At 46.2% G+C, this 16,697-nt stretch overlaps 5 protein-coding genes across 12 annotated transcripts in view; 3 read left to right on the forward strand and 2 right to left on the reverse strand.

The window, feature by feature from the left end:
- Positions 1-16,697, forward strand: part of LOC109516427 (uncharacterized protein C16orf52 homolog B-like) — a 426,069-nt gene that overhangs the window by 239,683 nt on the left and 169,689 nt on the right. The window lies entirely within an intron of this gene.
- On the forward strand, positions 304-4,452 carry tepsin (TEPSIN adaptor related protein complex 4 accessory protein). 5 transcript variants are annotated; one of them, XM_019870457.1, is made up of 14 exons: positions 304-401; positions 717-789; positions 880-971; positions 1,184-1,277; positions 1,345-1,412; positions 1,579-1,660; positions 1,807-1,878; positions 2,197-2,385; positions 2,469-2,553; positions 2,632-2,739; positions 2,841-2,954; positions 3,038-3,116; positions 3,316-3,450; positions 3,541-4,452. In XM_019870457.1, exons 1-14 carry the CDS (start codon positions 363-365, stop codon positions 4,018-4,020), a joined length of 1,710 nt encoding a protein of 569 aa, XP_019726016.1. In that variant the 5' UTR covers positions 304-362; the 3' UTR covers positions 4,021-4,452. The 5 variants fall into 5 exon arrangements, with proteins under 5 accessions (XP_019726016.1, XP_019725997.1, XP_019725988.1 ...); XM_019870438.1 differs by lacking the exon at positions 2,469-2,553 and adding an exon at positions 1,962-2,101 and having other exon boundaries at positions 717-971; positions 2,337-2,385; positions 2,571-2,739; XM_019870429.1 differs by having other exon boundaries at positions 717-971; positions 2,469-2,525; positions 2,604-2,739.
- LOC109516581 (protein FAM104A) lies at positions 4,618-6,320 on the reverse strand. Its single transcript, XM_019871270.1, has 3 exons — positions 5,722-6,320; positions 5,334-5,439; positions 4,618-5,260 (listed from the first exon to the last, which is right to left on the reverse strand). The coding sequence occupies exons 1-3, from the start codon at positions 5,736-5,738 to the stop codon at positions 5,003-5,005; spliced, it is 381 nt and encodes a 126-aa protein (XP_019726829.1). The 5' UTR covers positions 5,739-6,320; the 3' UTR covers positions 4,618-5,002.
- LOC109515946 (arylsulfatase G) lies at positions 6,396-16,694 on the forward strand (the record flags this gene model as incomplete). Its single annotated transcript, XM_019870110.1, has 11 exons — positions 6,396-6,518; positions 6,975-7,104; positions 12,206-12,439; positions 12,518-12,753; positions 13,899-14,013; positions 14,484-14,636; positions 15,183-15,379; positions 15,462-15,542; positions 15,749-15,857; positions 16,036-16,156; positions 16,413-16,694. Coding segments are annotated over exons 3-11 (1,515 nt in total), but the record flags the coding sequence as incomplete, so codon positions are not given.
- Positions 7,718-11,420, reverse strand: LOC109516195 (monocarboxylate transporter 7-like). Of its 4 annotated transcripts, none has more exons than XR_002168314.1 (7): positions 11,157-11,420; positions 10,049-10,288; positions 9,567-9,710; positions 9,358-9,486; positions 8,388-9,284; positions 7,933-8,286; positions 7,718-7,855 (listed from the first exon to the last, which is right to left on the reverse strand). XR_002168314.1 is itself a non-coding variant. In XM_019870533.1 (7 exons), exons 2-7 carry the CDS (start codon positions 10,284-10,286, stop codon positions 8,084-8,086), a joined length of 1,566 nt encoding a protein of 521 aa, XP_019726092.1. In that variant the 5' UTR covers positions 10,287-10,288; positions 11,157-11,420; the 3' UTR covers positions 7,718-8,083. The 4 variants fall into 4 exon arrangements, 3 of the variants coding, with proteins under 3 accessions (XP_019726092.1, XP_019726080.1, XP_019726101.1); XM_019870533.1 differs by having other exon boundaries at positions 7,718-8,286; positions 8,388-8,892; positions 8,938-9,284; XM_019870521.1 differs by having other exon boundaries at positions 7,718-8,286.

Genomic DNA, 16,697 nt, shown 5'->3' on the forward strand with positions numbered 1-16,697 from the left:
AGTTTTACGTTATGTGATTGGTTGCTTCAGCTTTTTAGGCGGTTCCAAATCAGCCTCTTTTGGGTAGCCGTTGACTCGGCGTCAAGACGTTTTTAGAAAGTGGAGGAAAAAAAATAATGACAACAAAAATACCTGATGGACTTTACTATTTCTGTATTCTGATTTGCCTTACTGGTTCGTCCACCAAAAGACAATACCAAATTTTCGTCCCGCGATTGGTTGCTTTCGTTTCCTAAACAGCCAATTAAGTGTCTTTTGTAGTTCTAACTTCTTGTCCAATGATTGGCTGACTGTCACATGCAGCCCCGCCTTCACTGGGCCCTTCTGAAAGATGAGTAACCCACCGCTAGGATTGCTAAATCATGGCTTCATTCATGGAACGGTTAGCTTTCCTTCAGAAAGTAAGTGACTGTTGTTTTGATCACAAGATATTAAATCAGACTAGAGCTAAATTATTTATGAACTGTTTGGCATTTTTGTCTACGTGTCACAGAAGCTATGTGTCTGTGCCAATAGCTGGCTCGCAACATAGCCTGCTAGCTGAGACTGACTTGTTGTCATTTTCCCTCATCATTGCATGTTGCCAGAGTTCCAAAGAAGGGGATGCTTTGGGAACTACGCGATAACAATAATCTCACGGGGGTCTTAACTCAAGATCTCAATGAATGTATGTAGATCTATTCACAAAATGTCTCTACCTTCCTGCACGACTGAAGGTCCCGACTCTAATGAAAGCGACAACAGATGACGAGAGCCCCTGTCCTGGCTATCTTTTCCAAGAAATCGGAAGTATCCTTTGCATTCCACGTTTGTTGCAGGCACTTCAAATTCAGCAGGGATGCACATGTTATCGAGCCCTTAACTCGCCTTGCTTTGCAGAAATCTCCCACGAGTCTTTGGCGAGTGATCAGTGTCTGTTGGAGTACCTGCTGGAGAGGCTTCAAGTCGAATCCTGTCATGTCAAACTCAAGGTGAATCGGTTTCTTAGTGTTTAGTTTATATATGCATATTCTTCGTCTATCTAGTGCAGTGTCTCGTGACAGGCATAACAATGAAAAGCTCTTTGAGTAGATAGAAGAAGGTATGCCGATGTTAGCCTTCTGTTACCATTCATATAAACGAGGTTTGGAAACTTTTTTTTTTTTTTTTTTTTAACGATTTGATCCTGGTATTTGCGGTTCAGGTGCTGAAGATCTTTGTTCATCTGTGCGGCCATGGCTCCAAACATTTCCTGACTGAACTCAGGAGGAATTCCACCTTTATTCAGCAAGCTTCAGGTTGGACATTTCTTAACTCTTCTTTGACGTTTGACGAATATTTAGCTTCTGTTTTTATTGTTTTAAGTATACAGCGGCCCTCCCGATCCCATCCACGGGACGGCTTTGTATCAGAAAGTGAGAAACAAGGCACAGGTAAAAACAAAAAATATTTCAATATTCCCAAGCCATTCGCACATCACCATACACAAAGTTTAAAAAAAATGCTGCCTTTTCCTGTGTACAGGAAGTTGCGCAGCTACTTTTCATGCACATCACCATACACAAAGCTTAAAAAAAAGATGTCATTTCCTGTGTACAGGAAGTTGCGCAGCTACTTTTCACTGATACATTTTATGTAAAAAGTGGTGTGCTGCCATTCAACGTGGCGACCTCAACAATGGGTGAGTAATAATCTGTGTCCTTTCAAACTAGAAAATCCCAGTTAAAAACATAAAAATGTCACTATTTAACGGTATGAATAATGTATGACTTCATTGTACAAACTAATTCTATTCAACTTCTGTTGATTTGGTGTCTCTCTGTCCAGGTATGGGATCAGCAGCCTCCTACAGGGCAGGAATGCAGGGCTTTGGCTACAATCCCGGCAAGCAGGGCACCAGTGAGTCACTCTTTGTACAAGTCGCATCTTCTCCCGCGCAGCTTTTTCATCACCCCCACCTCCATATCTCTGTTTTTCCGCAGGCAACGACTCACTTCTGGATAAGATCCAGAAAGCTGCAGAAGTAGTAGCCAACGCCGTCCTTCCCCCGACGGAGCACCAGGGCATCCGTCTCCACGACAACCACTACCGGGCCGTCGTGGCGCCATCTGCACCAGTAGAAGTGGGCACCAGTGAGTCACTCTTTGTACAAGTCGCATCTTCTCCCGCGCAGCTTTTGCATCACCCCCACCTCCATATCTCTGTGTTTTTCCGCAGGCAACGATTCACTTCTGGATAAGATCCAGAAAGCTGCAGAAGTAGTAGCCAACGCCGTCCTTCCCCCGACGGAGCACCAGGGCATCCGTCTCCACGACAACCACTACCGGGCCGTCGTGGCGCCATCTGCACCAGTAGAAGTGGCTGTACCAGCGTGTGCCTACAGTCTGCCTGCTCGCAGACTTAAAGGTCTATAATTGCTTATTTTCGGGTTGGCAATCAATTAATTGAACCGTATTGTTATGGATTTTTTTTTTTCATACATGTGACAGATGAGATTTTACTACCCACTACAGGATCGACCCAGCGGTGTCCAGGGCAGGTTGGAGGTGGCTGGGAAGAGACTGACAGTGGCAACTTGCTACCCACAACAGGATCGACCCAGCGGTGTCCAGGGCAAGTTGGAGGTGGCTGGGAAGAGACTGACAGTGGCAACATCTCCTCTCACAATTCATCTCAGGACATCTCAGCGGGAAGCAAGTCGGCCTGCACTGGGAGCCATTCGGGGGCCAGCAGAGAAAGCAGCGGGGACCTCTCGGAACGGTGAGCAGAGAAGCCCGTTTCCACTTGAAATTCACCAGGCAACTCCTGTTGGTAATTTCTTAACAGGTTAAATCTCGTTCTTGTGCTTCTCTGTTGGTCAGGGTCGAGGCGTTGCAGTTGGGAGACTGCGGCCAGGAGATGGCGCTCATTAGCAAGCTGATGGAAGGCTCCAGAGTGTTTCTATCCAACGAGGAGAGCCAGCACTTTATCAAAGAGTCAGTACAGCAGCGTCATTGAGTCGCGTTCAAGCTCCTTATTTGTATTTGTTGACATTAGTGTGTTTGTTTAATTCTGTCAGGTGCGGCATCCTTAACTGTGAGGTCGTGGTAGAGTTGCTCTCGAGCAGGCTGCGAGATCCCTCCGACACTGTTAACATGGTAAGAATCATTGAGCAGCCATCTGTCCGTTTCCGAAACAGTCAACCCTCCTTAGGGAGCAAGATCCACTGCAAAAAGCACAAAATTTGCAAATAATGGATGCCCCCAATAATATTTATCTTTGCCTACATTTATCACAAAAAAAAAAATCCGTATTACAAACAAATTCTAATATTGTTCTTCTCATTTTTACTTACAGAGGGCGTTGTGCGCTGTCGCCTGCCTCATGACTACTGACCTTCTGTCTCTCGAGCACATTTTTGGAGCCACACAACACAGGCTCCGTCAGCTCAGTGAGGGCCCTCCAGGACCTGTGGCCAATAAAGCCACAAAGGTACGAGAGTCGGTAGAGAGCTTTAAACATTTAAATCCAATAAGCCGGCGGGAGATAACACGGGTCCCTTTTCCTATCTGCTTCAACCAGATCCTGAGACAGTTCAAAGCCCTGATGGGTGGAGTTCACCATGCCGCCAAACAAGATCCAGCCAGCAGCAGTCATCAGATCAACCACGCATCCAGCCAACTTCTTACATCTCCATACTTGGGTTCTTTCGAACCCGCGCTCTCTCTCCATCATGATCACGTTCATCATCCGTCCTCGCCGTTCGCTCCGGACACCTGTGAAAAGCCTCCCCTGACTGAGCAACAACTGCTCCTGGCGCCTATTAGGACTGAGGTGACAGTCGCGAAAGATGAGTGTATTCAGCCTTGTGTCAGCAGACTGTCCCTGTTCAGTGGTATGAAGCTTGTGAACAGGGCGAGGCCTCTGTGCGAGACTACAACGTCTCACATGGACCCAGACTCACTACAGGACTCTCTAAAAGAGAACCAACCTGACAGCCAAGCTTTGGTTGCGTCTGACAGCGGCCAGCAGTCGTCTGCCTTCTCGTTTCTCAACTCTTGACCTCTAGCATGACACTTTGCACCCTTTTAGAACTGTTAGATATGTCATTGAGTCGTCGTCAGAAGGGATTAAGCGCTTGCCTTTTCCGATAAGGTTCCAGAGGCCATCTTGAGAATAAATATCAGTTTTGAAAACTGCTTTCAGTTATGGAAATGCTAAGTCAATTTCTACAAGATGCGGATATTCACTGGATTTGCAGAGAGTACAAACGCACAAAAAGGAGGAGTCAATTGTAGCTATTTTCTAAATTGGTATTAAATATGAATTATCAAATATTGCCGCAGACTAAGGAGTCCACTTACAGCAGTAAGTAGTAGTAATAGTACACGGAAATATAACCTGGACTACCAGTGGCCTCTGAAGTCAGAGGGCAGCCATCTTGCATTGCCAGTTACGTGTTTCATATGTATAAATTTTGTACATGGGTACAAATGTGGTGTGATATAACCTGGACTATCAGTTGCCTCTGAAGTCAGAGGGCAGCCATCTTGCGTTGCCAGTTACGTGTTTCATATATATATATATATATATAAATTTTGTACATGGGTACAAATGTGGTGTGATGGTTGACGAGGGGGATAAAAATGGACACACATGTTGGAAGTAAAGTGCAACGCTTTATTTACTTTTGCAAGCACTTTGGATCCCACTTCTCTTGTGATTAGCACCAATGAACATGTCCACACATCAATGCACGCATGTCAAGAGAATGATACCTCTTTATAAAGTGCACAGGTCACGTACGTACGTACGCACGCACGCACGCACACGCCGAACAATACTGCACAAGAAACCACAGTGGCTGGGCCATGAAAAGGCAAATGTGCTTATGGTCTTCACAAATGGTATATGGCAGGGGTGGGGATGAGCCTTACAGCCCATAATGTGTAAACGTCCCCACTCTTCATTCACCCCGTTTAGACCCGGGGGGTTACGCTCGACTCGGCTGCGAGACTTGAAAAGGTGTCAGGGACGTCGCCGGTCATGTCGAACCTGGCCGCCCTCTCGTCTGTAGACTGCTGAAGTGCGCCTCCCTCAGGACCTTGTTGATGGAGTCGTAGGAGAAAGTGCTGCCGTCGCCATGGAAACCGTGCTGCGCCGAGACCGCCGAGTCCTTGGGCTTGCCACTCGGGGAGTACTGGGGGATGCGGGTGCTCTGACTGTGGATGCACGGCCTGCTCGTGACCACCATCGGTCTTTCCGTACTGCAGATGCCACTGCTGCTATCGCTGCTTGAAGACTTGAGTACACGACACAGAAACGAGCTTTTACTAGGCTGCTGAATAAAACATTGTACAACACTGCACATGTACCTCGGAGTCCAAATCAGATACAAGCAGGCACGGACCCCTTCCTGACCTCTTGGCCTGAGAACTCAGCTGTTGATTCTCTTCACTGTCGCTGCTCCGATGCCGCTTCCTGGACACGGGGAAACATGGAAAAAGGAAAATGTTCAAATGTGGTGTGTGTTGGAAGGAATGATGCAGTGAGGAGCGGAAAGGAGGGGGGAGGATGGGGGGGGGGCGTGCATCTAAAGGAGCACCGAGATGAACCAAAAATAGCTCCGGCTACACACAATCACGGCAGTTACATGATCGAATATGACAGGGACACTGACGATTCACTAAGTTCTTTATGGAGTTGATGACATGACACTGGCATGGAATGTCAAAAATAAACCACACAATGAATTTACTGTACCTGTTATCTGTCAGCATTGCTGCAGTCTTGGCAGATGTGGCAAAGAGAAAGGTGGACACTCCCTGTGAGCTGAATTTGAAAGTAAAAAGCTTCTGGCTCGGGCTATAGCTCCACAACTATACGGCAAGACATACTCCTCATTCCTTATTTGACGTTTGTATATATGTGCGCGTGTGTGTGTGTCTGTGATGGGGCTCCAGCCGGCTCAGCAAGATGCAAGATCACACTTCCAATCGTAGCGTTCTGCTCGGTCGCTAAGTAGGGAACAGCTTAACAGTTGAACCCTCGTGAAAATCTTTTTTCAAATATCAGCATGACAAGCAAAGCCTGCGAACGTTGACACAGCTAAATGTTGGGAGCTAACTAAGCCCTCAAACGCTGCACTGTGACCAAGTTCTTCCGCTGTCGTATTCCACTCGCCCTCCTGGGGAAAAAAAAAAAGAAAACGGGAGCTGGCTGCTCTTCAGAAAGAACTAATATGGTTAAATCTTTGAATTAATGTGTCAAAAAACACGATAACGTTTAAGTTGTCGAGTCACATAAGCGACATTTTAGCTTTGCAATGACACGAGCTCGCCCGCTCGTATCAACTACAGTCGTCCCCAACGTTTCCTTGACGTCAAAGCCCCGCCCCCGATGTAGTGACGTTGCGAACAAAGGCGGAAGTAGCTACGTAACATAAGAAGTAGCTTTTGGGTCAAGACGTAATTCTCTTTTATTTACTTGATTTTCGTAACTTGCGTGTTATTTCCGTTGTTTGCATGCCTCACCCTGGATTGCATTGCTCATCCAGGCAGGTGGTTTACAGTTCATCCTGTTATTAGTCTTTCACTGCGTATACACGCGGAAGAATGCGATTACTGCTCGTCTGCACAGTATTGACATCTGAAATATACGTGCACACAAAATGGTCATATTTGGACTCCAAATGCATTTTTTTCTACAATATACTAATTTGTGGCCCCGCAACACGTATACTGTACTGGGCCCACAAAACAAAGAAAAAAAATGTTTAACCAATTAAATTTCTTTACTGATACAGTATATATAGAGGATATATCGTTGCACAAACGGGGTGTTCTTTCAAAATTAACCACGGCTCAGCAAATTTTCAGCTGCTCACGAGTAATTGGAAATAATAACCACTTAAAGCCAAGTAGGCATCACACATAAATGAACGATGCCAGTTTAAATTGCTTGTTAATTTCGTTTGATCGATGCTTTGTTCACACGATTGCCATTTCTTCTGGTAGGTGACTTGCTGCAGTTTTTGTGGAAGCGGAAAACCAAAACTTGCTTTTTGTGTTGTTGGAATCACAACGATTGAGCTGTACCCAGAAGACGCTTGGGATTTCGTATTTGGACAAGCATCTCTTTATAGGGGTAAGATTTTACTTTGTAATTCATATAGTGTAGAAAGTAAAACACTTTTCATGACTTCCAACGCAAGAGCTGAATAAAAAGGTCTACCTTAAAAGAACAACAATGATCATTTTGTTAGTAAATGTCGACGATATTGCAACATGAATGCTTCACTGAGGGTGATGACGATCGTGTAATGCGGTTGTGACACCACAGGAGGGCGCTCCAGGAAAATACTTCGCCCCATGTCCAAATTAAGGGGCGTCAAACCCTTTATATTTATTGTATTACGACACAGTCAAGTCTCGTAAAATAAAAACCACAGTTTAAAGATTAAAACAATCTTACTTTATTGCTCGTGAACATGTTTTTTTCATACCAAAAATAGTGCATCTTTGAAATGTCACAACACGTGCACGTTGGTGCAAAAATAAACGTTTCAATCAATCACACATTTCTCCTGAGCTTGGTGGGTGTCCTATAACACAAACGCAAGCGTTGATGTTACAGAAGTTGTGCAATTCCATGTACAGTATTTGCTGCTACATTGGCTTCACAGTTTGCCCGGCTATCAGGTAATTATCAACAACGACCCTGATTCCCCTGAAGACTATTTCCAAAAGTTAATTTTTTTTGGTAAACTAAAGCCATTACAACAGAACAGTATTAACTTGCGCTCGAAATAAAACACTTTTTGGTACATTAGGTATGCAAGTCAAAATTGTATCGTACGTTTCTGATCCCCTCAAAGCGACCAGTCAGCATCTTAACCCTTTCATGTGCACCCTGTAACCTAATAACATGATAAGCTATCCACTGTAGTAACCGCAATCCCTGAAAGGGTTAAACAATTTTGTCCGCTTTTTTTTTTTTTTCACCTCAGTGTCCACCTTTAGATGACCTTTGCCACCATATTCTTCACTGTTAAGACCAGCTCAAGCAACATGTCAAACCTGCGTGTCATGCCACATGACATCTGTCGCAATTCGGTTCAAGTTCCTCATGAGCCTACGTCAGCGTCTTCCGTAAAGTCCCCTCTCACCACATCAGGCCTGTCTTCGTTTAGCCTCCCTGTCCTCTTCATGCAAAGTAGTCCTCTCTTGGCAGGTCTCACTAAGCCCAGGAAGACGGCACTCACCGCCATGCCCACTGCACACGAGTAGAAGGCTGACCCGTAGTTCTGAGTCACGTCCACTAACACACCTAGAGAAGAAGTCAAATTGTTCAGCGCCGCATTATTCGGATCAATATGAGGATCGACCGAGTCCCGAAGAAAAAAAAAAAAGACTCGCAATGACATTTACCTCCGAGTGGTGGTCCAGCCAGGCCCGCGAAGCTGTGTATGAACACATAGACTCCGGCGGCGGAGGACATCCTCTCCAAGCCCACCACGTCATCCTCCGCCAGCATGGGAATATGCGTGCATGCAAGGGTCCCCATGAAGAACCCGTACACGCCGCAGCAAACCGCTAGCCCGTAAAACTCGGTGACCAGAGTAAATCCCACCAGGTCGGCGGTCATGGAAATGACGCAAGCCAGGAGGACGAGCAGCTTCCTCTTCTGGATCCGATTCTGTGTCAGAAGCCATCCGATAAAAAAGCGACCGACAATTTCAGCTACCGCCATGGTGGACAGCATGTAGGTGGCGCGATCGCGCTCGACGCCGCGACTGACGCTCAGCTCGATGATGTAGAGTTGAGGGGCGAAGAAGCCTAACGTAGCAAACAGTCCGAAGAGCGAGTACAAGATGAAGCTGCACTCTTTGAGTATGGAGAAATCCAGAAGTTTAAACCTCCTTACGGGTTTCTCATCCACTTGTTTCTCCACATCGTTCTTCTGTCCTCCAGCGCTATTGTCATTTTTGTCACCCGGGGGCAACTCTGCGACTTCATTTGTTAGTAATGTCCTCTCATCTTGCTTGCAGTTGACCTCGTAGCGGACATCGGCGTTCCTCACAAAATCCCGTCCATTTGTCTCATCGACAATCAAATCGCCTTTGGTGGCGCACTCCACGTTCCCGTGCGTGCTTTGGGCGTCCCCGTTCTTCGGAGAGGATCTGTCCGTCTCCGTCTCCTGCCTTGTTTTGGGCTGGATGACGATTGGCCGAAGCAGAGCGCCGCAAATAACGATGGTGCCTTGCAAAGCTCCGATCACCGCCATGGTGTGACGCCAGCCGATTAGATCCCTCAAAGAGGAGAAGGCTGAAGAGAAACAGCAGAGGTGGTAAGTGACCCAAAGTATGAGAGAGTCCCTCACCGTTCGTTCGAAACGTACCCGGGGCGAGAGCAAACATGGACAGGGCCTCTCCAGTGGACGCTATGGCGGTGACCAGTGAGCGGCGTCGGCTAAAATAGTGTGACAGGATTGTCACCGTGGGTAAAAATGTCAAGCAGTAGCCGAGACCTGCAAGCGGTGGGACGAAATGCGTGCTCAAAACCGACCCATGGTAGCTTGCTGAAAAGGCAAAACGAGTCATTTCAAACCTGCCACCATGCCGTAGGTGATGTACATTTGATTGACGGAGGTGGTAAAGCTCGTCGCGATGGTCCCCGCGGAGATCAGGGCGCCTCCGATCATGACGACAAGCTGGAAGCCAAAGCGGTTGGTCAGCATGGAGGAAAGAGGGCCTGCGCAGTCGGATAAGTTCACTTTAGGTCAGTCAAGGTATGAATTCACGTCACAACACTTGGACGTCAAAGTAGCTGATATCGTGTACTTTCCAAATGTCCCGAGGGGGAAAATTCTGGAAAAAATATGTCACACACTGAATGAGCTTGAACAAGGAGCAAGTCTCATGTGACTCGTGCATAATTTATCAGAAATCTTTTCAGCCAGAATGAATTAAAAGCATGCTTGTTTTTGTTTTCTATTAATTTTGGCTTTTTAAAAAATATAAATGCACATAAAATAAATCCATGAATTGAAAAAAATCATTCCGCTCTGCAGTTTATCCACTAACACTCACCGTTAAAGGTCATGACAAAGACACAGATGGAAACGATCCAGGACACCCGGCTGTTGCTCTCCCCAAATTCCTTCATCAGCTCTTGGAGGAAGATACCAAAGCTCTTGATGGTGCCGTAGGTGAAGACCTCCACCAAGAAAAAGGCCACGGCCACCACCCATCCCCAGCCTCCATCTGGGGGCTCCGTGTATACGTTCGGCCCCAAGAAATGTGGTCTCTTGAGTCCACACAGCACCATTTCTTTAAAAAAAAAAAAAAAAACAATCATCACTATTAATCTTGTGAAAAACACAATCAGAGACCTTGAGAAGGGGCCGCAGATGGAGGAACCCCCTACCAGAATGACCAGGTTGCAATAGAGGCCGACTAGGTAACATTTATCACTTAGTATGATTCTCCCGCCTCCAATTTTATTGAAAACAACACGAGACTCTTTTTATATTGAGATGAAAAATGCCAACCGAATGAGTCACGGCTTCCTGCGTGTACACCAGATTTGTGACAGGCCCAGATTTGACATATGACGACCATTTCAATACACATACTTTTTTGGTGACATTTTATTCGGTGGCGTAAATTGGTTGGCCAATATAGAAATGATCATTTAAAACAGAAATGTGCAAAATGACTCTTATTTCAAGACAGCGTTTTATATCCATAATTTAAAGTTTCATTCCGGTACCCCGTCATCGAAATCATGCACTTAAAGTGAGAGCGACTGAATCTCCTGAAATGTGTCACAACACGACTCGGGAGCCCCTTTTGCGATGTCGCGAATGTTTCTATTAGTAGCGCACGTTGAATTGAACGGCGGAGCTCCGGCGGGGCTGCAAAGTGAAGGCGGCCAACTGTGTGCGTCCGCGCGGCTGACGCAATGCTTGCTTCCCCCACACCCTACGCGCGTGTTTCCCCGGTTCTCGGTGATCCACGGTGCGACTGCAATCACCGCACGATCACACGCTCCAAGTACTCCCCGTGGCTCTATTATTAGGTTGCAACATTTTGGGGAAAGGGGGGTTGGGGGTGAAAAAAAAAACAATCTCAACAGCGTCTCATTTTTCTCGCTCGCTGTGCAAAAAATTGAAGCCGCGGTAAAGTTGCGTCTCACCTGTACGCTCCCTACCGCCAGCATAGAAAGGAGTCCCGGTGTCGAAAGTACCCGAGCCGCTTGACTCTGTCGCCACACGCGCTTCCCACTGCCCCTCATGGGAATTAGAAAGCGAAGGGTTAAGGACAAGATCTGGTTCCAGCCAGTTTTTTCTTCACACAGACGCCCAAACAACATCCCAACTTGCACACTGTACGCCTTTCGAGGGTGTGGAGGCGCTGTTCGGCCCGCGGATGTATGTCATTGGTGCGCTCGGAATCCGTCATTCGGTGAGCCGCGGATGTCATTGGTGCGCTCGGAATCCGTCATTCGGTGACAAGCGTCGCGTGGGTCGCATCGAAGTCGTTTCCACGAAGTCGAACGCTGGTTTGTTTCGTGGTAAGGCGTGGACAGGGGCGTATCTAGGTATTTGGGTGGCCCCAATTAAGTCGCACCCGGTCGTGGGATCCTCAACATCAGTTGAAGAAAGCCTGATAATTATTTACAAATATAGAGGGGGGGGGCGACTATTATTAGCAGTGGTAGCACAGAACGAAATGAGATTGTGTTTGCCGTAATGTCATATTTTGCAAAAATGACATGACAGCCAATCACCGATTTATCTGCTCAGCCAATCAGATCTGCATAAAGGCAAAGTGTTATTTTTCTGTGACCAATCTGAAAGTTATCTGTGACAAAATGCTGGAGGGATTCGCGCCGCTGCCTGTTTGTCGGATGCTGCTGTGCGGCCTGTTTTTCCACCTGGCGTCAAAGCGTGCTGCCGGGGCTCACAACAAGAAGCCCAACTTCATCCTCATCCTGGCTGACGATATCGGGCTTCAGCTCTTTAAGAATAAAATGATCATTTTTAGTTGGGTAAAAATAACCCAATCTACTGAAAATCATCAGCTACGCAACGAGTGGTTTAAAAAAAGCAACCCAGCAATTGTGTGTGTGTTTATCTGTGTGTGTACAAACGTCCTCATCCGAACCCATCTCATTTAGCAAAGCATACAAAACTTGTTGAATTTAAACAGAACTTTTTTTCTCCAAAACACGACTCTTTTCAGGCTCCGTGACAAAATGCTGGAGGGATTCGCACGGCTGGCTGTTTGTCGGATGCTGCTGTGCGGCCTGTTTTTCCACCTGGCGTCAAAGCGGGCTGCCGGGGCTCACAACAAGAAGCCCAACTTCATCCTCATCCTGGCTGATGATATCGGATGGGGTGACTTGGACGTGAACCACCCTGAGCAGCAGGCCAACAATACACCCAATCTTAACCTGATGGCAGAGCAAGGATTAAGGTCGAGCCGAATGATTGAAAAGCGCATTCAGTGGCGGCGGTCTGTAAAATCTCCCACTCTTATCATCCTTCATTCCAGATTCTCAGACTTCCACTCTCCGGCCTCAACCTGCTCCCCATCCCGCGCTTCCATCCTGACCGGCCGCTACGGACTCCGGAACGGGGTCACTCACAATTTTGCCGTGAGCTCCGTGGGTGGTCTGCCTCTGTCCGAAGTCACCTTGCCGCAGCTCCTACAGAAGGCGGGTTACTATACCGCCATGATCGGGAAATGGCATCTCGGCCATAATGGACCATATGGCCCAACTAAAAGAGGTAAGGGGGGCCTTTGACCTGACCAGGTCGTACCCGTACGAATGTGGAATTTGCACCATCAGCCATGTTGGGGTGGCCCTGCCAGAACCGGCATCGTCATCAACAGCATGATAGGTTTCAGTGACACCTTCAGATGGGTTATCTGTATATTATATTATTTCAGCCTTTGAGGAATTATTATTACATCTGTGTAGATATTTGTTTGGGTCTTTGTTTTTTTTTTTTTTAATTGATCCATCGTAAATACTACTGTAAAATAATTAATCAATAAAAACCCAATATATTTGAAAACATTTTGTTTATGTAATAATGAACGAATTATAATCCAAATAATTCTGAATAATAACATTGAAGGGAAAAAAAACTAAACAATGTTACAAGCATTTTATTTATTTTTTTTACCTCATCATTTAAAAAAAAAAACATTTTTGTACTACCTCAACAATGACCATTTTCAAAACCAAATGTAGCCCTTGCGCAAAAATCATTTGCGCTTGAAACAAATCAAGAAAATGGCTTCCGTGATGTCATCATTGGGTCTTTAAAGGTTTGTGTTAATGGGTTATCTGTATATTATTTCAGCCTTTGCGGAATTATTATTACGTCTGTGTAGTTATTTGTTTGGGTCTTTGTTTTTTTATTTATTTATTTTTTTATTTAATTGATCCATCGTAAATACTACTGTAAAATTATTCATCAATAAAAACCCAATATATTTTAAAACGTTTTGTTTATGTAATAATGAATGAATTATAATCCAAATAATTCTGAATAATAACATTTAAGGGAAAAAAACTAAACAATGTTACAAGCATTTTTTTTTACCTCATTTTTAAAAAAAAATTTTGTACTACCTCAACAATGACCATTTTTAAAAACCAAATGTAGCCCTTGCGCAAAAATCGTTTGCGCTTGAAACAAATCAAGAAAATGCCTTCACGTGTTTCAGCGTGATGTCATCATTGGGTCTTTAAAGGTTTGTGTTTGTGTTCAGACTAGAGGCAAAACCAAACCATGTCACTGCATCTCGACTTTTGACTCCTCGCCTGATATCAACCCCCCCCCCCCGCGCCTTTGACAAGGCGAATTGATCAATTTCGGGAGCACAAGACAGAAAATGGAGCCGTTTCTTGTCTCTTGAACAGGTTTCGACTACTACTTGGGAATTCCCTTCAGCAATGATATGGGATGCACCGACAACCCTGGATATGATATTCCCCAGTGCCTCGGTTGTGACTCTTCTGGAGCGCAAATCATGAGGTGGGCGGGGCTTGATTTTGCAAGCAAAATAATCCAGAGTGTGGTTTTGCAAGTATTTGATTTCAATCTCATGAATTGAGCTCTGTGTTGCATTGTGTACCGAAAGTTCACCCGAGTCTCCTCATGACAATTTTTTTACAAATGACAATAAGACAGTTGGTAGTACATTCACTGTTGTCTTCCTGCGCCGCCGAATCTCATGTAATCTGTCGTCGAGCACGTTAGCTGCAAAAGCCCCGTGTGGTCTGCGCACCTTCTGCATTATGCATGGCATTATTCTTTATCGTAGATTGCGGGGGAGTGAGCGCCTACAAATGACAATAAGACAGTTGGTAGTTCATTCACTGTTGTTTTCCTGCGTCGCCGAATCTGCTGCAATCTGTCGTCGAGCACGTTAGCTGCAAAAGCCGATTCGCCCCGTGTGGTCTGCGCACCTTCTACATTATGCATGCCGTTATTCTTTATCGTAGATTGCGGGGGAGTGAGCGCCAACAGACGGACTGCTATTCCAAAGTGGGCCTTCCTCTGATGGAAAACAGCCGCGTTGTGGAGCAGCCGCTCAACCTGTGGAATCTTACGCGACAGTACCGCTCTGCCGCGCTGAGAACGATGCGCGAGGCGAGGTAAAGCGCGTGCAAATCATCTTGAGGTTGAACATGAGCGAAGCTGCTAAATTCTTCGGCGCTGGTGTCGTTTTTTGTGTGCGAGAGGAGCGCCAGCCCTGCTGGTCCGCAGCTGTCTCGTGAGAATAAACATGTTATAAAATTCAAGGTCGTGCGAAAGATTTCAGTGGCGGCCACGAAAATACTCGTATTCCAGCCTGCGTGCAGCGCATTCGCCAGGAGTACGATTATGTGATACCGATGGAGTGTGACTAGCGGCCGTTGAAGTTCACTGTCAAACGAAACATAAAACAACATCATAAAGCAGCACATGTAGCCAGACAATACAAGACCATGCCCGATCATATTCTTTATCCTCTGCACAGAGCAATTGATTTTTAGTGCTGTACCGATGAGCTGAGAGAGGAGTTGAGACGTCTCACTGAACAATGCTAGCTGATGCTGTGCGATTGCATTTACATAACATGTTAGAATTTGTTTTTTTTCAATCTAAACTGCAACCTGCATCGACATTAATCGTCTCTTCTGTCCCGCGTGTACTTGCAGAGAGCGAGGACAGCCCTTTTTTCTCTACATAGCGCTAGCTCACATGCACGTACCCTTGGCCCCGCCGCTCGCGTCCGACGCCACCCCTTCGCCACCTCACAGCCGAGCGTACGCTGCAAGCCTGCAAGAAATGGATCGCCTGGTGGGGTCCATCCGGAGTGCCTCAAACAAAGATGATACGCTCATCTGGTTCACTGGTAAGCCTTGCGCTCCTCGACTGTGACCGGTTTGTCCGCATCCGGGCACACCCACAATCTGAAAAGCCTCTCTCGCATGTAGGTGACAACGGTCCCTGGGAGAAGAAGTGCCAGTATGCGGGAAGTACAGGACCATTCAAAGGAAAATGGCAGACCAAAAGAGGTGGAACACCTAATTTGTGCAATTTTTTTGAGCTAGTAGCTATTTACGTAATGAAAAGCCTTCCTTCCATCTCGGAATTCCCTCTTTTTTTACCGAAGTCTTGAAAAGTACCTGGGATTGAATGTGTGGAGTCTGAAAAAAACAGACAAATATGAAACACTTGATGGAATGAGGAGTTTGAGAATGTTTTTTGTTTTTTTTGCTAGGTGGGAGTTCAGCTAAGAAGACCACTTGGGAAGGAGGCCACCGAGTGCCGTCGGTGGCCTGCTGGCCCGGTGTGATCCCTGCAAACACGACTAGTGCCGCCTTGCTCAGGCATGTTCTTTCAATTGTAAATTCCTCTGAGACTTGAAACCACGCTGGCATCCTGTTCTCATTGTTGACTGCAGCACACAAACTATTTCTTTGACCGACAAATGGCACGCGTACTTTCCCTGCGTTCCTCGGAAAATAAATGACGTCCCTAATGAGAAACAGAGAAATATTTTCACAGCGGGATGGACATTTTCCCCACGCTGCTCTCCCTGGCGGGGGTGACGCCACCTTCTGACCGGCGCTACGATGGCACAGATGTTACAAGCGTCCTCCTCGGCGGTGAACAGACTGGCCACAAGGTAACAGGGCTCACTGTCTACAAAATCCACAATGCAGTCGTGACTTATTCAGATCTCAAGAGATTAGCATTTGATCATAAAATGCGTCAAGCTAACACGATGCCTCCTCCCAATTAAGAGCCATGCTTAAGTTACAAATGTGCTCGGCGCCGGAGTTGGCGAGGAGGAACAAGTTGAACAGGTTAAGAGGTGCTAAGAAAGCAAGTGCCAGTTTGAGCTGTTATAATGATCAGTTTGTTTTGGGTTTTTTTTTTAGGTGCTCTTCCATCCTAATAGTGGCGCCGCGGGGCGGTTTGGTGATTTGCAGGCAGTGCGAGCTGGGAAATACAAAGCTTTCTACATGACAGGTAGGTGGCACGCACGTCTCCTATTTCGCCACAGTTTGTCAGCACGGGCATCGCGCCATGTTTGTGTTTCTTCTGTCACGCAATTGCGTTCATTCTGCTTGAATGGGGATATCTGCATCATTATGTGCTGGACAATTGCGCAAAAAATGAGCGTTCAAGGATGGCACAAAACTGCTGAGCAAGAAATGAACATT

This window comes from Hippocampus comes, unplaced genomic scaffold, assembly GCF_001891065.2.
Source record: "Hippocampus comes isolate QL1 unplaced genomic scaffold, H_comes_QL1_v1.1 scaffold620, whole genome shotgun sequence".
NCBI classification, from domain to species: domain Eukaryota; kingdom Metazoa; phylum Chordata; class Actinopteri; order Syngnathiformes; family Syngnathidae; genus Hippocampus; species Hippocampus comes.